Raw genomic sequence first — 21,577 nt, 5'->3', positions numbered from 1 at the left:
GTCTGTGCGCTGCGGAAACCCAGCGCTTGCACAAGCCCGGGGACACTGATGTCGCCGTTGGAGCACTCCTCGGCAGGGACCACAGCCTGCACACACCGGTCCCTTTATCAGTGGAGGGCTCAGCTCCACCGCCCCAAGGCAGACAGGCAAGCGAGACGCGGAGAAAAACCGCTCCCCACAAGCACGGAACACGCGAAGACTGAAGCGCCACCGTGGCACCAGCCAGCCCCCGCCCACCGAGCAGCGGCGCTACACACACCCCCGCCGGCCCAGGAACCCGCCCGCGGCACATGCGCGGTGCACGCAGGCAGTGGGAGGCCGGCACTGCCTGGTGCCCACTGCGCCTGTGTCACCTCGCTCGGCGGCGGCAGGGCGGTTGCACTGCGCCTGCGTGGATCGGCGTGTCGTAGCGAGAGGGTTGTGACGCTGTCCGCGGGGGCGGGACCGGAGTCTGCGCGGTTGCCAGGGTGACGGGAACACAACATGGCGTACTGGGGGCCGGGCCGGCTTGAGCGCTGTGCTGTGGTCGGGCGGGGCCCCTCCGCGCTTTCGCTCACCCGAGACCTGCAGGAGAGCGCAGGACGAAAAGTAAGGGGGTGCGGAGGAAGTGGCGGGCCCTGCTAGGTGCGGATGCCCCGGGCTTGTATGAGGGGCACAGCTGAGGAGGCCGGCGGTTACCGGTGACAGTGGCCCCAGGGGACCGGGGTCCCGGGCGGCGCGGGGAGCACCCGAGCAGAGGTGGTCGCAGGGGCTCTGTAGGCATTTGCAGCCCGTTGCCATCTTCTAGATACCCCTGCCGTGACCGCACATGTAAACGCCGGTGTCTGTGTGCCGGTCTTCCTCTTCAGTAGGGTGCTCAGAAACCTGCCTCCCGTGGAGCTGTAGCCGTTTGGTCTTCTGGTCCCTCTAAGTACTTTCTCAGAAATTTCTAAGCTTTCTCATTCTTTGTTCAGCAAGCCTTTCCTTCCATTATGTAGCATCCCTCTTCAGATCATCCCATGTCACGTCCTACTCATTTGTCATGTTTCTGAATGCAATGATCATGTGTCATGGCCTCCTCATGACTGAACTCGTGAAGCTGAACTTCTTGTTGCTGGTTTGTTTTTGGTTTTTTTTTTTTTTTGCTGTTTCTCTTTTCTCACATGCAGCAAAGTCACCTTTAAAGGTAACAACATTTTTTTTTCCTCAACGTCTTAACATCTTTGCAACAAAATTATCTGGTTTGGGTTTATTGTTTAATACCAATGTTGTAGTGCTGTCTTTGCTGTCAGTCTGTACTGGATTCTTGGATTCTTTAATTCGAAACGATGATTGATTTTTCTGTGGTCTCTAGTTACAGTAATACAGATGTGGTGCTTGAATTCCATCACTTGCCTATAATTTTAATTTATGTTCTTAATTTCCTGGGTCCTATAGCCTATTGCACTTTCAACTGTCCTCACGTTTTCATGGGCACTTTTTTGGTGTTGGAACAAGTTCAGATTGCTACAATTTACTCTTTCTAACCTTCATCTGCCTTCTCCCTATCCATTGTAAGTATGAACATCTGTGTGCTGAAACAGAGGGGAGGGAAGAGGTTAGGTAATACTTAGCTTGTTACAGATGCCATGAAAGAATTGCTAACGAGTGATTAGGTGTTCTTTATTCTTTAATGTTACATGCAAGCCTGATTAAATCACTGTTTATTTAATTTCAGCCCCAAAGCTTTCAGTCTTAAAATGCTGATAAACTTTTTAACATTTCTGTTATTCTTCAGCTTTGAATACCACAAACTTGGGTAAACTAATCGGTAATTAGTTATGGTTTGTAGCTGTAGTAAGTTTCATAGCTTAATATTGACAGGCTTTGTCCTGCTTGTTCTCTTTCAGTGTGTTTGAAGCCCGTTGTTCTGGTGGGGTTTTTGTCACCTGGTCACTCTCAAAGGACCAGTTATGTGGCGCTGAAGTGGATTTTTAAGAATCCCCAGAAACTGTGGCTTGTGGTACACATAAAAATTTGTATTGGATTGTTAGTAAATTTGGAGTCTAAATTTTACTTCTTATTTTATATAAATTTATTATTTCTAACAATCTTTCAGCTTCTCATTAAACAATAACTAACTTGTCACATGGTTGATCTCATCTTCGCCTTAGGGTAAAGGCTTTCTCATCTTCAGTGACCTGTTCTGTTGAGAGTTTACACGTTCATTTTCTGCATCATAGAGACATTTTGAATAATGTGACTTTCATTCTTGAGTCTTCCTTATTCAATCAGTTCAAATTATTCAGGTCCCTGCTGTCATTCTTTTCACTGGATGGCTTTCTCGTAAGTGCCAGGTTAAAGCCTTAAGTGTTTGTCATGAGTTTTATTTTGGATATATAGCACTGTATTGTAAAAGAATAAAACACAAACCTTACATGCTTATATGAAAAAATCTTTAGTGCTGAAAGTATATGTTAAAGTGTATAAAGAATTAATTCTTCTGAGACTATTAGAACTCTTCAGTTTAAAAATTAAAAAAAAATCAAATTCTTTTGAACTGTCATTTGGACTTCTCTTATAGGAGCAAAATACATGTATAGAAGAATATACAAACAAAACTAAATGATATAAACATATACTATCTGACTTCTTTATAGATCTAAAAATATTTTCAAGAAATTTGTGCAATAATACTTTTCCTAAATTACTTCTTCCTAAAATACTTCTCTGCCTAAATACTTTGCTCCATTAACACCTATGGCTGGTGTATGTATAGATACTAAGATCTTATTTTCAGATAATAAGATTTTTATTTATTTTTTTTAAGCCAGAGAATCAATCACTTGCATTTAAGAAAATGACATTATGGGGCTGCCATTTGTTAGAATCAAAGTGTAGGTCAACAAATAGCTAATACTTTTTTTTTGTATCTGCCTTGGGAATTTTTTGCCACAGCGACTGGCTCTGACATTACATGAACATATAACTTACTATGTATCTGACTGACTGGAGAGTATCATTTGCTACCAAAAAATCTGTCGAGACTTTTTCTTTGGGATTCTGAAAGAGTGGTATTTAAATATGCTGATTTATGATAGTCACCTTACATTTAGCTATTTACATAGGAAATTAAAACCTAAGGTAGGGGTAGGAGAATCGTGCAAACTGTGATGTCTGCTGACAAAGTGTGTTACTTGCTCAGTCACCTTGCTTGGTGAATGCTGAGGATCACCTTGCTTAAGGCACTGATTGACCAGTTATCAAGTAACAGCCACATGAATTAAACAGTCTCATGGTGTCTTCCCTATTTTGGAGTCTCTGTTAGAGATTGCCTCCTTACCCATAATGATTTTCAAATTCTGATTCTGCTTCTATAATAGTTCTACATGTAAACTGTCTGTATAGATTGCATTAGATGGGATCATTGAGTTTAAATTGATATGTTTTTTTCCTATTTTCCAAATGTAGATGGCCTAATTAGTTAGTTTATGATCCAGGATGATGGGTAATGGTAGAAAACTGAAGCAGAATGTGATAAAAATTAGAAGAGCAACTGACAATACTCAAGTCCTGCTCTGCTGCTGTATTGGAGAGATTTTCAAGGGGAAGGTTTTGCTAATTAAAATATAAGCATTTTTTTACATGAGTAAGTGTGAAAGTTGGGGAGGAGAAAAGAAATGAAGACAAGACAAATTGATTGCTAGTTGGAGGACAGCGTTAGAATTGTCCCTGCCTAAGTAACTTTTCCCTCCACAAAATTCCTTGGCAGGCTTTCTCCACTGTGAGGCTGTATTTATACTTGTAAATTAAACATATCTGGAAATCATCTTGGACACAAAGTGCAACTGACATAAAATGGCCCACATGTATGCTAACAGATTCTCTTATTTTCCAAAACAAGGCAGTAGGACAAAAACTGCTTGAAAAATGACCTTAGGAGTCCTCACATCAGGCTGGGAAGGTGCCTCAGAGAGTAGTGGTTATCACAGGCCAAAGCCATGCCAGGGACTGTTGTCACAGTAACTAGTACAGACAACTACACTTCACTGAATTCTCTGCTGTTAATTATGTTGATTAAGACTCCTATGGTTATTTTGACTCCCATAAAGGTTGAATATGATAAAAGAGGTTTTGTACTCTGCCTCCCTTAAAATGACTACTTTCGATCTTTCTTAAATAATAACAGTGTGTCAGAAGCAAGAGCAGCATAAAGCTAACCAGAATAGGGTTTTGCTCAGATGGAATTACTGGAAGAATTACGAAGGATAGAATCTGTAAGTGCTAAAAATAAAGGGGACCAGGCACTGGGAGTGGTAAGGAACAGTTAATCACAAAACTGCAGGAGAATAGAGGAGGGAAGAAAAGAAACATCAATTCTGGAGGAAGTTAGGATAAGACTCAGAAATTAATATAAAAAAGCTTTCTTCATAACACTTATGTTACCTGCTTCATCTCTTAAAGTTCTGCACATCTAGAATTGACCAATTTTCACATTCTTCTGTTTGGTGCACTTTGTTATCAAAGCCAAGTATTATTTTTGGCCTAGTGCAATAATTCGGATCTGAATTTAATATGGGAATAAAGCTTTAAAATCAGGATCTGCTTTGCTAAAAAAAAATAAATATTTCCCCACCAAACAAAACAAACAGACAAAAACCACAACCCCCAAAAACCATTCAACCCAAAACAACAGAAAAAAATACCCACGCTGGGACAGTGACAGGGTACACTTGCTTTTCAAGTACAATCTAAGTAAAGGGTTTGTTTTTGGGGGGGTGAACAAAGCAAAGAATAAGTTCAGGCAGGAGTTGCTAATGTGCTGCAGCAGAAAAAAAGTATAAAATGCTGTGTGCAGAGGCATCATGTCTCTGAGTGAAGAGGTAGTAGTTTATTGTCTAAGATAGAAGTACTGGATTTTACTTTCAGGAATACAGATTTCTGTAAGATGGACAGTACAACTTCCATTGTTGTTTTTCATTGTATTTTCTCTCAAATAACATGTTAACAAAAAAAAAGCCCTTTATTTAGAAGTTTTCCTTTAGTCAGAATTTAACAAATCAAGTACGGCTTGATAGGCAGTCTTCATGATAATTTCCATTTTAAACATACTGAAACAGCACATTTTTTGTTTTAGAATATAAATGAATTGGTAATACAGAAGAGGGAACTTCTCTGATGTTCTGAAAACACTTGAGTTGAGTTAGGGTGGAAAGTACTATGCCTGTAAAGGCATGAAGCCACATTTTGAAAGATGTGTATAATTCATCATGTACTACAGAAAATCTTATTTAAATTTGGTGGGGAAATGTGAAATTTTGACTAAGTGAAACTTTTTGAATATACATGTATATAAAATGTTTGCATGTAGCGCAGGAAGGAAACTGCTGCTGGTGGTACAGAGCCTTCCCATTTGGCATTGGGGTAATTTCCTTGAATAACTGATGTCACCCACCATACTAAATGCTGCCTCATCACTGGGTTGAGGGTGAAACAAGAATGAGGACTAAATAATTTCTGCCTTTCCAAATGCACTGAGTATACTTGTGCTGGTTTTGAGGAAATGTGTCAGTCCTCCCTTTGGACAGTACTTTTTCAGTCTTACTTTAATTATCTTTTCAATGCAGGTTAAGACCACTGTATTTATCCTTAGTCCATGTAGCATCTGTTCTGTTTCATATCTGCATATGTATTTAGTCACATCCATCAGCAAGATGTTATATGGTCACAAAATAGGTGCTTTTTATTGGTTAGGAAAACAGAAGTGACAGATTTGTGGAATTAGACATGGACTTGACATTCTCCTACAAATATATATGTGCCAAACAATGCCTTTTGGATCACTGACTTTGTATTCTCAGTTAAACATATTAAGTTCCTAATGAAGTCACTGGGAGTGGCACATTTGTATGTGCAAAGTAAAATAGGACATTTTGCTCTTAAGTGAGATTTCACAATGTAACTCCTCTTCACAGATTGTAAGTTAAAAATAAAACACAGGGAGAGAGAGAACTCAAATATCTTCAAGTAATGTGGCTTCTGATTTTCTGTTGTGTTGTTAGAGCACTGTTGGTTCATTTATATGTTACCTACAGTTGACCAAGTTGTCCAATTTATGATCAGAAGGGTATTTAAAATAACTACTTAATTATGTCAAGGACAAATGGTACATAATTCAGTGGTAGGACATAACAAACATACTTTTTTTATGTTTAAAACATCTTTTAGGCTTTTAATAAATTGACTGGTGTATTCTTTTGATGAAATGAACTCTTTTAGCAACAATGTTCTAAACAGAACCTGCCCATAGAAGGTATTTCTTCTAGTTACAGATTCGAAAATACTGTTTTGGTGTTTACCTTTTAAGTCTGACTGTGAAAAGGTGTTTGTTTCCTGTTCGTGTAATGGTGTGCAAAGCTGTCTGTTTTCTGCTGCCTCCCTGGCGTTTCTGTAGCATGTAGGTTGGTTGCTTGTTATAGGTGGGCAACATAATTAAACAACAGCAGAATGGTGCCTTTTTTCATTTAAGATGTTACCATCAAAACTTAATTTTAAATGTTAAGTTTGGCAAGGCTAAATTGTCATTTTCAGCATGGTGCTGAGCAGTAGTTGAAATGTATACTATACCAGTACAGAATAAACAGTATCATACGTGCCATTACGCAACACGAAATTCCTCCTAGATAGTTCCTTGGCACTGAGCTGATACCTGGAGCACAATATATTAGTACTTATCCTACTTGGGTAAGCCTGGCTAGTCCATGCTACAAGAAGGAATAAAGCCATTTACTGATCACCGATACGCTCCATAAAGAAACAAAGCAGGCAAACAATTTATCAGGTCCTGCATTTAAAAGTTCAATTGCAGACTAAAGTGCAGAAGGTTCTGACAGTCTCATGGCAGGGAAGAGCAACAATTATAGTCCAGTCCCTGACTGCAAGTCAGCCTTCCTTTTCGCTTTTTAATTCAACTTCTATATGGACCAAGTGAATAATTGGAGACAGATACAAGCACTAAGGAGGCTTGGCCACATGCCAATAGCCTTATGTTACATGAAGTTGTTTTGTAACTATGGTGCATTCATTTCTTACTTCTTTATTTGAATCATATCCAGTAACTTTGGGGTCTAGAGCCAACCTGTAGGAACTTAACCATCTTTTTATTTCTTTTTTATTATTATTATTACTATTTTATATTGAGAGATTAAAAAAACACAACAAACACAAAACAAAAAAAAACAAAGTCTAAAGTCTTTGTGTCGTTTTTGTAAGAAAATCTAATGTAGATGTCACTTTCTATGGCTTTCTTGCAGCAGACCAAAAATATTTCAAGATCAATATTCAAATTACACACTAGATATATATTTTAAGCATAGCTAAACTTCATGTCATAATATGTAATACTTGCTGGTGATTTCGACCAATGTCCAGCGAGTGATTTAACTGCACATCATGTCTGCTGGAAGCTGGAGTTTGGTTAGACACACTCAGAGCTGATCTGCTGGAATAGGCTCTGTTTTCAGGGATCTTGGTTTGACTTCTCAGTTTAAACTAGGGATCAAGGCAAATTATTTGGCAGTATCATTTCATAGGCAACTTTACAGATACCCCTTTACAAATAACAGAAGTTTAGGTCTCTGAATTAGGCAGCACTGAGCTGTGAATTTGGAATGAGACCAGTCAGTGCTAAAGTTGAGTTCTGTAGCCTCATTAGGCACTTAAGTGTCTTCTGGGGACATGTTCTGTCTCACAGAGAGATCAGGTTTTATGACAGCAGTTGCTCCATTACAACATGTGTTACACTTCACTATGCAACAGCAGACATATAATTTATTATTTAAATACTTGACATGCAACTTGTTGAGTAGTCTAAAATATTTTTTTCTCGCTCTTCAGGCTGTCTTATTCTTCTGCACAAGGCTCTGGTACTGTGCTGTTATTGACAGGCCTGGTTTTACCAATGCATGGAGAACCAGTAATGGTGTCAGCAGTTTAGCTTCTGGAATTCTCAGCTTCAGCTGCTGTGTTGTTAACTCGGTGTAATCCAGATGGCCAGCCAGATCACCCACCTCTGTCACAGTCTGGCTGGAAACTGAATTGCAATTACACCCTCAACCTTTTGCTGTCTGGGTTAATGGAACATTGCAAAGGGGATATACTTTAATGCAATTATCTTGCAAGAAAAACTAAAGACCTAAAGTCATCTGCAAGGCAGTGAAATAGAAAATAAAGTATCAGAGGTATTACCATATCATGTAAAAAATTAAAATTGCTGTTGTCAATAGAACACTACTGGTGACATAGCTAGAAAGTATTTTCATATATGGTGCAATGGCTTTCCTACCTTCTATTGTAAGACTGTATCAGTTAGTTTACTGGAAATTTCTTGATACCAATCAGTGTGATATGCCAGGAAATGTGCCTCAAATAACTTCATGGAGTAAATCAGTTAACTCTTGTAATGGATGCTGTGGATAGTATGAACTAAAACTATGATACCTCAGACCCTAAGCTGAAACACTTCTCTGAGAAAGTATCAATTGAAAATTAAAATGACCCTTTTAATACTGGTTGAACTATGTACTTTTTCCTATGCTGTGTACAAATCGATTTGTACATTTTATTTCTAGCTTGAATTCTCCTTATTTGTTTCTTCAGTAATAAAATAGCTGGCTCCCTTTCACTGATATGTGAATTTATGGATATGAATATTTATGAGCTGATAAAAGGTATGTAGTATATGCTTAAGAAACACACAAGCCCTCTTTGTGTAGATCCATTTTGTAGATCACAAAGTGGAATGAATTATTTTTCACTTGGTTGTTCAGAGTTACATGCTTTAAAACTCGTAAGGAAATTTTGTGTTCTACTGCTTTACACTTCTTTCCAGTGCAATGTAAGCACTTGTTTAAGGCATGGACACATGCAGGTTTCTAAGGAGTCAGGCCCATGGCTATCTGTTTCTACAGTTTAACTTGACATGAAAACAGGAAAATAACCTTGGTGGCAAAACAGAAAATAATTGCTTTATGTAAAAAAAACCAAAAAGAAAACAAAAAAAAAAAAACCCAAACAACTTAAAAAGGTTCTTTGTTAGGTCAGGAGTGCAGTGATACACTCGTGTGTGAAGTGAAAATTATTCCCATTTGTTTCAAAAACTACTGAATCAACAAATAATGATTTTCAGGTTTTATATCTAGTAAAAATGCCTTTTAGAAAGTTTTCTCTATAAAATCACATTATTCCCTGAAGCCTCCTATATGTGAAAATTCTCGAGATGTTTGTCAAAGCAGATTAGAGCCCATGACACTTAAGGGACAGTTCCTATATGAAAGTTTAGAACAAAAGCTGATTTAAAACCAGATCATGTATAGACACCAAAGGACCTGGATACAGCAAATGAAGGGGCACTTAAAATTTGGTATTAAAAGAGGAATTATTTTTTTTTCTGAATAATTAAAAAATTGTAATGCCTTAACAGTTGGGAGATTCATTTAAATAACTGAGCATGCAACTATCATTCAGTAATAGGATAGATAAAAGACTTGCTCCCAAACATTACATTAGTGACAGTAGCATTCAGATCTCTAACAAAGGGAGTAACCCTGTTCCTGACCTAGATAAAATTTGAGATTAAAATACAGTTGTTTGCAGATCACTGAAGCAGACATTAGTGTTTGCTGGCTTTAATATGACGTTTCATTCTTTCAGGATAAATTTGTTAAGTTGGAAGGCCAGAGTAATAGCATATAGGAAAGAGTCCTCTTAAAAACAATCCAGCAGCTTCTTCTTCCAGGAAGGATACTGTAGTTCAGTCATGAAAAATCAGAATGTTTAGGTTTTTTCTTTAACTCTTTTGGTTACATTTGTCAGTGTCTCTCATTCTTTTCATGTGAAAAAGCCTGCTACATTAAGCATTGTATAGAGATGGGACTTCGTCTCATAGTTTCAGTATGTTTTGCTGTGTTTGTTTGTTATTTTAAAATACAGTTTTAATCAAATTCAGGTTTTCCATAAGACAACTGTTTTCCTACCACTTAGTTTTAAAAACCTCCTTTTCCATGGCATAGAATCATTTCAAAGTGAATCTGTGTTCAGTTGTAAACTGAAGTGCTGCAGTTAGGGGTTATCTGAACGTTAATCTCGGTCTACCTAAACTTCTATTAATTGCTAATTAATTTTTTATGGCCTGGATTTTGTGTCTGGATTGATTTTTCCATGATACAGCGGGTTTTTTTCACTTTGCATAGGGTGGTGGCAGATGGAGCAGAGCTTGTCAAATCATAGGATAAAATGGGAAAATGGAAAACATTCTTATTGAGATTGTAATAAATTAAAATATATTTTGATATTTTTAAGTATTAATTTGTGCCAAGTGCTTTGCATTTTTCAGAAATGAATTTTGGAGTTTCAAAGTAGATGTGTCAACACCACAGTTTCCTATGGGGCAGAAATAGGTTTTTATTTGTTTTCTCCCCCAGGCAACTCTCCTCATGGCTTATTGCAAAGCCATGCAGTGTAACATGGCAATCATCTCCAACAATAAATAGGGCAAAGACTTCAAGTACATAATTAAATTAGAAAAATTAATCTTAGTTCTGAGCCAGACCAGGTATTGACTGAGGATATCTCGGAAGCAATGGCAGGTGAAAGAGCTCCTTTTGAATTTTCAGGGCTGTGACTTGAAGGAGTGCATTACTAATTTGTAGAGCAATTAAGCTGTTCATTAGTGATGTTCTCTCACAAAACAGGTTTCAGAGTGTACAGAAGTAGTTACATTTCAGATGATTTGTAGTCTTTTGTAAATTCCTACAGTGTGTAGTAAGGTGAATGCCTGTCATTTCCTGACCATTCTCTGTCTTGCAAAATGAAGTTTAATAGAGGTGCAGAGCAATTTTATAAAGCGTTAAGTTAGACAAAATTCTTGAAGCAGGGGTTGACGGAAAAAGCATTTCTAATTTAACAAGGTGTATGGAGACACTTCTGTAATTATGAGAACAGTTCACTGTAATGCTACGAATGTGGAAAGTTGATCTTTTTGGTGTTTTCCTTAATAAACTGACAGATTCACATTATTTCAATCAATACAAAGCTATTTGTCTTACAGAGTTGTAATTCTCCTATTAATTATTAATATTGGTATCACAAGTCATTTAATAACTGAAAAATGGACTTGCCTTTTGTTTAATCAAGAACAGTTCAGACATATAAAGTGATGAAAAAACTATGTCTCAGAGAGAGGTGGGGAAGATGCCCCAAGCAGAAATGATTGCCGCCTCAAGTGCTATGATTCGCTTCATCATTACTTCCAAATGGGGTTTCTCTAATGATAAATCTGGAAGTAGAAGAGCATCTGCTCCAGATTTTATTGGTGATCTGTAATGAAAAAACAATTGAGCATGACTTTTTTTTATGAAGGTCTGATTTCTTAAATACTAATAATGATCCAAGTTGGTCTGAATACCTGCATTTTATAAAATAAAACTTTTCTACCATAAATGACAAAAACCCTGGTGTTGAAAACACTGTTGATCTCTACTGGGGTAATAATACCACAGTTCCCCATGTCAATGGTGCTCTGTTTCAAGTGCTTTGTTATCTAATCCTGCTCAGTGGATTATGTGGCTGACTGGAGGAGTACTGTAATCAGTTAGGAACACAAGTCTTGCTGGCTGCTAGGACTTGCAGCCTCAATGAGTTAGTGTCCTGATAATCTCCCTCCTCCTCCTCCCCAGCCAATTACTCATACTGCTGTCATCAGGCAGATCAGTACCTGCTTTGTTTTTCAAAAATGTGATCATTTCTGCCTCCCTTGATGACATTGCAGTGTTACATAAAGGCATTATAGCAAGATTAAAAGGCCTTTGGAGCCTATAAACAAAAAAGCTGAGTAGTTACTGAATAGCTCTTGAAAAACAGATAAATTTTATAACAGTCATTATTGTGCAACAGCAACGGCAGGCTAAACTACATAGGTTAACCTTTAATTTGCAAGTCAAATGTGAATCACTCATTTAAGCACTGCAGTAATGTGAGGTGATTGATATGAATCTTGAACCTTAAGGGCAGTTATTTGATTTAGAGAGGAAATCAGATGTTTAGAAGTGTAATACTGCAGTTCTGTTAGAACTTGAGGAAACAGATACTGCAGGAAAAACATGCAGTAAAAGCAAAGGTGGATTACATACTACTGAATTGACAGCTGAGCTATTCTAGTACATGCTGAAATCTAAATTATGTCTGAGGTTGAGTGGAAATGGATTGCAAGGCTACCAATAAGTGATGGAAGTAGTATAATTGAAAAAGGTAATATTGATGCACTGCTGGAAGCTGAAGAGTAATTGGGTTTTATTCTGTTGTTTGCTAAAAAGGACTTGTACAACTTGAAATTTTAATTCTAGGAAGAAAGCCATTACCTGAAAAAAAATATTAAGAACTCCATGTACTAGTTATGCAAATCTCTTGATTGCATACATAGGTAAGAAACTTGGTTCAACAGCAGCTTTACAGTAAATGTATCATGCATTTATTCTAGAGTCATCTCTAAGCAGAGACTTAGAGTTGCCTGGGGCCCCAGACTGCTGCAGGGAGAGAGCAGGCTGTTGCACAGACGCATCTTTGCCTATAGCAGAACCTTGGGGCAGCAAGTGAGCAGCCCACGCGGCCATCAGCTCCCAGAGGAGCTCTGGTACATGCTGCAGGAAGCCCTGTGGGAGCGGAAGGCCCTTGCTACCTCTGGTAACGCTGGCGAGAGCAAAAGCAAAAAGCCTGGCCTCTCCTTCCTGAGCTTGCCCTTTCCCCACTCCCATGCCTGGAGCCATTGTCTCACTATGGTGCAAAATCCCATTTTTTTTGCTATGCTGTTTGAAGAAAGTGTTAGTTTTTTCAAGGGTTTTTGTTTGTTTTTTTGCAAATAACTGGAAGCACTGATAATGTATCTCTTTTTACTGAACTCTTTTCTCTGATGTATTTATATTGGTACGGAAATGGGATATTTCACAGAGATGTGAAACCAGAAAACATATTAATAATGGTAATCCATTTTATATGAGAATATTTAACTACAAGTGGAGTGTATCAGTATTTTTCTCTTTTGAGAAGGTAATGTTTCCTCACGAATAAAAGCACAGGTTTTAAAAAACATATAAGCAGTTTTCTCTAATACCATATTCCTGATCCAAAGGAATGAACAGGAAGTTTGTTACTGGCTAAAATCTGAAATGAATCGGATGCATTACAGGATGCATTACAGCCTGCATGTACTCACTCTAATCTAAAAATCTGTTCTCTATAATTTATTAATATATATCTTCCTTTCTGTGTTAACCTAGGAACAAGCAATAGCGTTCAGTTCTGCAGCTCAATCTTTCTACATTCAATTCCTACATTTAGTGGAAGTTATACAAATAGAGCAGAAGGTGTCAGCTTTCAGAAGATTTCTTCATTGAAATCTATTCTCCTGACTATTTCAGAATGTTATTTTGCTAATATCTGACAAGAAAGGATTTAAAAATTCAGTTTATGGAATTTGATTTTCTGGACATAAATTTTTCTTGTAAGTCTTAAAAGTGTACCGGAGGAGCCATTACAAACAGGAGCCAAAGCCACCCGTTATATCACTGTTAAATACAAAGACCCTCAGAAAATAACAGTCCAGATGTTCTATTTAGCAGTCTTCCCCTCAGTAATAGTCCATATGTTTATCTGTTAACTCTTAGGTCTTTCTTTAATGATGTACAGAGGGTATTTGCACATACTATGGGACACAGAGACTTCAAGCCTGGACTTACTTGCTATTTAAATGCAGTTTTACTGCTACTCTGGGGATTTCTGAAAGTTTATTCTTAATCTGTGCTTTCTTTTATAATGACTACTTCACACATTTAAAGGAAATTTTTGCTTGAATATTTCAGTGTTTCTAATTTGTGAAAAGACTTTATTTTTGTATCCTAACATCAAAATACCCTGATGTTAGGAGATTTTGGATCTTGTAGGAGTATCTATTCTAAGCAGCCACATACAGAATCATCTCCACATGCTGGTACAGAACAAATGAATGCTTACTAACAAGTGGTTACTACAGTTACTACAGCTTACTAACAAGTGGCAACTAGTTGCAAAATTGGTATGTGATGTGCTGGCTGTGTCTTCTATGAAATTACAAGGTACAGTGTTCAATGGAGCGTTTTATTATTAATGAAGAGAATCAAAGGTAAATAAATCAGGAGCAAGTGCTATGGGTAATACTGTCTTTGTTTTCAGGGTTTTGTGGAAAGTGATTAGTCTTCAGGTTCATGAGGCAGTAATCTTGCCTTGTCTGGCACTCTTTTCACCCTATGGCAGGCTAGTAATAAAGCAGTGGGATGTTCAAGAAAACTTAATACCAACAAAACTATTTACAAGGAAAACAACATTTTTGAGCAGCTGATTGTTTTGTTGTTTTTCCATGTGTCCGTCATCCCCCGTCCCCCCCGGGCCTCATATTTGAGTTTGGTAAAAATGTATTTTCTCTGCTTTATCTCTGAATAATGTATGGCTCATCTCCTCTTATGAGCATCACTATTCTCAATCTTGTTAAAGCACTTGATGGTAGAGTTTTTTCCTCTTTTTTTGCTATTCTGCAAAACCAGAGGGAGTGAGAGAAGACACTCCTCTGATTTACTACTTTGATTTATAATATAGTATGTTTAAGACCCATGTACCAGGACCTGATGTCCTGGAGTATTTTGAAGTCAGATTCCAATGAAGCAAGAGATCAGGAAAACACAAAGTCCTTTGAGCTTTTTGATGATGATGAAAAAAATCATCACTAGTCCTCAATTAAAAAGGTAAAATCACCACCATGACTATTTCTCCACTATCTTTGTGCCCTAGCAACAGCAGCAGTTCTTCTTTATTCTCTTCCCACGCTGCTGTCTCTGATATGCAACCAGGAGTGGTAACATTTGCTTTCCTTCTTTCCTCCTCCTCCACATGGCAAGTGCAGCTGCTGCCATCACCATTGCATTAAATGACAACCCTTATGCTTTGCCTGCTAAGTTGTAGAAACAGCTCTACCTCGGTCAGAAAACTGTTAACCAAAAAAAATCCTAAATGTGGCAGTTCTCTTGCAGTGTAATGGGACCAAAAGCTTTAAAAATGCCGTGGATTTCCATTTCTGTTTGAATCAGGTGGGCTTTGAAGTTTGTCAAGAAAATGACACACCACAAACTTGAGTTTTCTTAGGGCAAAAAACCTCAAAGGTATTTCCATGTAATTTTAGCTTAATGTAGCAATTTCATTTGCAACCACTGCATATGTTCAGAGACCTGACAGATGTGCTCAGAGAGAAATGAGGGATGTTTACTGGGAATTACCAAATTAGAATCTTGCCAAGCTAAAGGAAGCTATGGACAGGTTGGTTTGTTTTTAAATGCATTTTGCAGTTCTGCTGTTGAATGTTTTGTGAAAGCCTTTATGTTCCACACCACATTGTGTAAGAATTTTTAGGGTTTTTTTGCAGCTGTGCTTATCTTTTAAATCATGCTCTCCGTTTGCTCCTTATAAATCATGATTCCTGAATTACATTTTTTTTTGGTGGACTACACAGTTGTTCTTCACTGTGTTATTGTTTTACGTTTAGCAGAACTAAACTACATTTGGTAGTTCGCGCAAAAGCTACTACCAACTGCTTGTCTTGATGTAGCTACAGAACATGAATCGGATCTCTTTTCTTCCTCTACTCGAAGTTTTATGAAGACATTCAGAGAAGTGTGCAACCAGCCGTTTGACTGAATTTACAAACAGTTAAAAGAAGTTTCCCGTCTACAAAGAGGGCAGAGTGTTTTCCTTTCAAGGATCATGTGGTGCTACTGAAGTGTTTCTTCAGTTGTAAGTCCAAGGCAATGTTCTGCTGATACAGGAAAAAGCAACATGTACAAGAAACAAATGTTAGTGGACCTAACTTGTTACGTCAGATTGCTCTATTGTGATAATAGTGTTTTCAAGGATTCTGTGCAAGTTTTATATTAACTGTGAATCAAGCTCAGGAGTGCTGTTCAAATTGCCATCTTTCCAGTACTGCGGCTTGCAAAGAACCTGTGTGTCAGGAATGGAATGTTTCTTACAAATACATATTTCTGTGTATATACACAGCAAGAAAAACTGCTTGACTCTGCTGTCTTGAAATGAGGAAAAAATGTCTTTTTCTGGGATCTGCCACTTCACTAGAAGAAAACACAATCCCATATCCATTGCCTTTCACCAGGCAGTGTTCTCTTTACGTATTTTATCTCAAACCTGTGAGGAGAGGGCAGCTACAGGTTTCTGTTCAATAACCCATCTTTCCGGCCAGACATGCAGTTGTATGAATCTGCTGCATACATTATCCTTCAGCTGTTGGTTTGTATTTAACTATCCACAAATGAATAATTCTAAAATGTATCTACCACATAAATGAATGATTTTTAACCAAAGTGGCAGTTGTGCCACTTTAATTATTTTAATTGTGTCTTCTCATGAAGTTCAACAAGGACAAGGTCAAGGTCCTGCACCTTGGTCTGGGCAATCTTAAACACAAATACAGGCTGGGCGGAGGATGGATTGAGAGCAGCCCTGAGGAGGATTTTGGGGTGTTCGTTGACAAGAAATAAAACATGACCCAGCAGTGTGTGCTCACAGCCGAGAAAGCCAACCAAGGGGAAAAAAGCCAGAAAGCCAAAGAGAGGAGTCTCTCCCTCTGCTCTGCTCTGCTGAGACCCCACCTGCAGTACTGCATTCAGCTCGGGCTCCCAACACAAGAGGGAAGTGGACCTGTTGGAGTGGGTTCAGAGGAGAGCCACAAAGATCATCAGAGGGCTGGAGCACCTCTCCTATGAAGACAGGCTGAGGGAGTTGGGCTTGTTCTGCCTGGAGAAGGCTCTAGAGAGACCTTCTAGCAGCTGTCTAGTACATAAAGGGGGCGTACAAGAAAGCTTGAGGGGGACCTTTTAAAAGTGCATGTAGTGATAGGCCAAGTGGGAATAGCTTTAAGATGACAGAGGGAGATTTAGATTAGGTATTGGGAAGAAATTGTTTAGTGTGAGCATGCTGAGGTGCTGACACAGGTTGCCCAGAGAAGCTGTGGCTGCCCCATCCATGGAAGTGTTCAAGGCCAGGCTGGATGGGGCTTTGAGCAACCTGGTCTAGTGGCAGGTGTCCCTGCCCATGGCAGCGGGTTGGAACTGGATTATCTGTAAGGTCCTTTCCAACCCAAAGTATTCTATGATTATCTAGTGCTAATACCATCTCTTACCTTGCAGTTTTCAGCCTCTCTTTCGTGGATCTAATGAGCTGGACCATATTTCAAAAGTCCATGATGTTACAGGCATTCTGGCTAACAAAGCACAAGTTCAGGCAGTAAGTATGCGCCTCCTTAGTTATTAATCTCACTGTTTAAATATCCACTGTATGACTGTACATCTGCAATTTCTGCTCAGGGAACCACCATGCTAATCTAACTCCACTGGGACACCAAAGAGCAGTGTCCTCTATCCCTACCCAGAGATCGTCGGATTCATGCTGCTTGTAGGCAGAGCAGAGGAAATCTGAGCCTGTATCACTCTTATATGGCCTTTTATTTCCATAGTATCTTTAAGGCCAATAACATGTTAGGAAAGAAAACATTTCCTCCCCCCCCCCGTTATTACAGACTTATCTTTAATAAATGATTACCTAAATCAGATGAGAATTCTTTTTTTTTTTTCAGTAATGTAATGCTCTCTGAATATGAATGAATAACTGTTTGCTCTCAACTTCCTTAACACAGGTCAAGAATTGCAAGGTTTGGTTTCTCCTTTAAAAAAGGAAAAGGAATACCTCCTGCAGTTTACCTCCCAAAGGCTTCTCTCCTGTATGCAATGATAAAATATGATCCTGATGAGAGAATTGCTGCCCATCAAGGATTACAGCACCCTTATTTTCAAGAACTCTGGCAAGTGACTTCGAATCACTTCAATCTTGAAGACTAAAATTAAAAAGTGGGGGGAGCCCTATGTGCTTATTATTTAAAGTGGACTGAAATGAAGTTTGCTTACAGTGGTAGTACTAAGCTTGCAATACAATGAACATAATTCAGTTATTTGCACTGAGTCCATACTTCACCTAAAGCACAGCTGATGTTTTACTCTTCTTTTTTTCCTCAAACTTTTTAGGGCAGGTGAAACACAAAAAATTAAGATTACTGAGAAATACATCAGGGCAGGTAATTCTGTGGCACATTTCAATGGCAAGTCAAAAGACAGGTAATATTTAAGTGGAAGAATTGTCAGACCACTTAGAGAAAGTAATTTGTGGCACTGAGCTTGTTAGCTAGAAACAAATGTTTTACTTAAGCTGACTTAAGGTTTTATTGAGTCTGCCTGAACACTGATCTTGATTTGGTTTCCCCCTGCCCCCAAGCCCTGAAAACACATGAGTTAGAATTTAGAAGCTGTGATACCACACAATCCCTTCAGCAGACTTTTATCATAGTTGCTTTTACTTAAAGAATCACTTCCACATGTTTGTTTTTTTTTAATATAATAATCTTTTTGCTGTCTTTGAACTAAAGAGCTTTATAGAAGTTGTAGCAGAGGCACAAAGTGCTTTTGCCTTTCTTCTCAGGCCTTCAGTCTACATCTTGAGCAAGTAATTTTTTTTACTTAATTATCCTATACTTAGATGATATCCTAAAAAATATGAAAATGAAGAAAATAAGAAAATGGTAAAATCCTAAACTTGTATTTGACATTGGAAATTAAAAAAAAAAAATCTGATTAAAAGTTCTGGCAAACTAAAACTCAAGTTTATGTTCAAGCTATGTGAAAAATACTCAATATACTCACTTAGAAGAGTTCCCTGTATCAGCAAGGTGAGACAGAAGTCAGTACTAATGTGAAAATCCCTCAAATACAGGTTTTTCTCAAAAAAGCAAACTGAATTAGCAAAAAAAAAAAAAAAAATTATAAATTATTTTCTGCTGTGCATTTAACCTCAAAGGCACAAATTCTCCTTCCATAGAAGCAGCGACTTTTTCCACCAGTTTAACTCTGCCGTTCATCAGTGTAGGCTTTGTAAGGAATTCCTTTGGGAAAAACTGCAAGAAATATCAAGTGAGGCAGGAATTTTTAAAAAAGAATTAGCTGAAGTGGCATTTGGCAGAGCTCAGTGAGCTCAGTACACACCCTGCATCGAGCTTTTTATTTTTCTTTTAGAACCTGATGAAGGAGAAGGTTTGTTAAAAATAACATGAAAAGATTCTTTGAGCTTCAGTATTAGAATGGAATATTATCTACAAAATACAGGATTTCATATTACATTATAAATGACACCTAACCTTTGTATAGCTTTAGATGTAAAAAAATCTTTATTTTTCAGTCAGCTCTGGCAAGTGCTCACCTCCTGTGTTCAGTAACTTCAACCTCCACTTTTACTGAGGATGTGCCGATTACGACTCGTAAGAGGTACTTAATTTTGATGCAGTTTCTGTAATTGCTGAATATTGCTAGAGAACTATAATGTAGCTAAAAACTAAAGCAACTTTTTATCTGATTCAAAGCAAATAAAATGTAGTTTTCTTCAAGCTTTAACAGAGGCTGATATTGCAGCTAGTTGCTTAAAAGAGTAGTATGGGCTTTTACCTTATGTTTTAGAAATTTTGCTCAGATCATCAGTAACTGTTTCCTAGTAATTAAAAGGCAGAGTTTTTAACTCACTTGGAAAGAGCCATTATTGCAGTTTCATACTATTGATTTTAAATCTCTGAGGTATCTTAAAAAAATCTGCCGTAATTTATTTGCAACGCTTAAATTTGGTGATGTGTTACAAAACAGGTTTGCTGTTTAAGAAGCAAATGTGTTTGTACAAGTCATACTTAGCTGGGGGTTTAAAAGTCTTCTGCCTACCAAGTACACATGCAAGACAGGTTTTGCCAATAACCTTTTTTGTGGGTTTTTTATTAGTTCTAAAAGCTACTCTGCTCATAACTGGGAAGTGATTAGCTTTTCTTTCAGTAATGACCCCCCTCTGGGGCTGCTTCTGCTCAACACTTTCTGTATAATGAACAAATGAAACACAGTCAAAGACAAGGCAGGTGGGGGCCATGTTGTATATACAAACTCAGTACAGGGTTTTTATGTATATATATATGTACGTATGTATGTATAAAATAAAGGTGTGATGCTAAGCGTAGGAAGTAGAATTAAGGACTGTAGGTTTGCAGGCAACAAAGTGTAACTGTAACCTCTGACCGCGTATCTCAATCAAAAGTGTCATGAGCTTATCCAGTGTTTTTTCCCAGAGGGGAAGATGGTGAGTTGCTTGGTGCCAGTATATTTGGAGTTAAATATGGTGTGCAGCAGTAAAAATGGTCTAAAAATAGGTAACTTATTGTATCTATGGGATCTTCTTGCTCTCTGCAATTACTAATTTCTTACAAGATTAAAAAAACAAAAAGGACAAATCCTTCTACTGACATCTGACTGATCATTCAGTCTCAAGAGTTCTATTCCTAGCATTACACGTTAGGCTGAGACTTGTATTATCAAGAGTATCAGGTAGGTAATTATTCATACACCAGGAAAGTGGTTATTTTTTGATAAGGTCAGAATTTTGGTAAGTTTAAACTTGGAGAGAAACAGCAATCAGCGTAAAGTGTTGCGTATTTTAATTCTGTCTTTCATAGTCACTATCTACCTGTGGCTGTCAAGGCTGTTCTAATGAAAAAGGCCATTTCACATTCAGCAGATTGCTTCCAATATGAAAATTAGAAATGTGAAGGGAAGGGCCACATTGGAATTTTTCTTTATTTTACACTGTTTGGCACATATGGTGCGTCACAGTTAATACCAAGTTCTCTGCTGTTATACCTCCGGAGAGAACTTGGACTTCTCTGCCTGTTGATTAGTTGGCAAACTTGAACTTTCCCACCTGCTTTATAGTTAAAATACTCTCAACTTTAAGCTACAAACTGGCAAGTCTTCTTTCTACTCTCATTCTTCCAGCTAAAATTCCATAATGAACTGATCTGTGTTCCACTTGCTTTTATTTTTTAACATAGTTGGAAAATATTATGAAGAGCTGTGTCTATAGTAGAACTCAGAGTTCTTTTCAGGTAAGTATCCCTTTTCTTCCTGGAGTATTTTTTTTTCTACATGGAATAAAGGGTGGGATGGGCAGTTCAAGCTTCCAGATGACATCCTGATAGCAAAAAGGAGGCTGAAAAAAGAACTACCACAGACGTTCCTTGAACTGTTGAACTATGTTGAACTATGAGAGACATACTCCACAAACACGTACGCAAGCAGCTGCAATTATTATCCTAATGTTGGATACGCTGATCCTTTCCATAGGGGTTTTGTATTTTTCCAGCTCAAGGAAAAGTCTTTTAAAGTCATTACACATATTATCAACTGTTTCATTTTGACTCAGACCGTATGGAGCGTTTACATCAGGGAGGTAACTACAGTAGTTTTCAGTGCTGAGGTTTATCTGTATTTTAACAGTTAAACCCACTATGTTAATAAAACAAAACTTCTGAACAATAATCCTGCTCAGTTTCAGTGCTTTCCCCATTCCTTATACTTTAGAAGTATGTAAGAAAGAATTGTGAAGTACAGTTCCA

General features: G+C 38.0%; 1 protein-coding gene across 1 annotated transcript; it reads left to right on the top strand.

The window, feature by feature from the left end:
- Positions 1-483: 483 nt before the first annotated feature.
- Positions 484-20,077, top strand: MOK (MOK protein kinase). Its single transcript, XM_057397072.1, is given in 16 exon segments — positions 484-596; positions 5,120-5,212; positions 6,936-6,982; positions 6,985-7,024; positions 8,617-8,687; positions 9,555-9,557; positions 12,360-12,385; positions 12,387-12,435; positions 12,942-12,989; positions 13,913-13,981; positions 13,984-14,044; positions 14,076-14,123; positions 17,238-17,318; positions 17,320-17,334; positions 17,744-18,218; positions 19,333-20,077. Coding segments are annotated over 15 exon segments (966 nt in total). The 3' UTR covers positions 17,946-18,218; positions 19,333-20,077.
- Positions 20,078-21,577: the final 1,500 nt, after the last annotated feature.

This window comes from Pezoporus wallicus, unplaced genomic scaffold (genome assembly GCF_028554395.1).
Source record: "Pezoporus wallicus isolate ANWC-B61680 ecotype Strahan unplaced genomic scaffold, APGP_CSIRO_Pwel_v1 contig_7068, whole genome shotgun sequence".
NCBI lineage: Eukaryota > Metazoa > Chordata > Aves > Psittaciformes > Psittacidae > Pezoporus > Pezoporus wallicus.
This window is presented reverse-complemented; position numbering and strand designations above follow the sequence as displayed.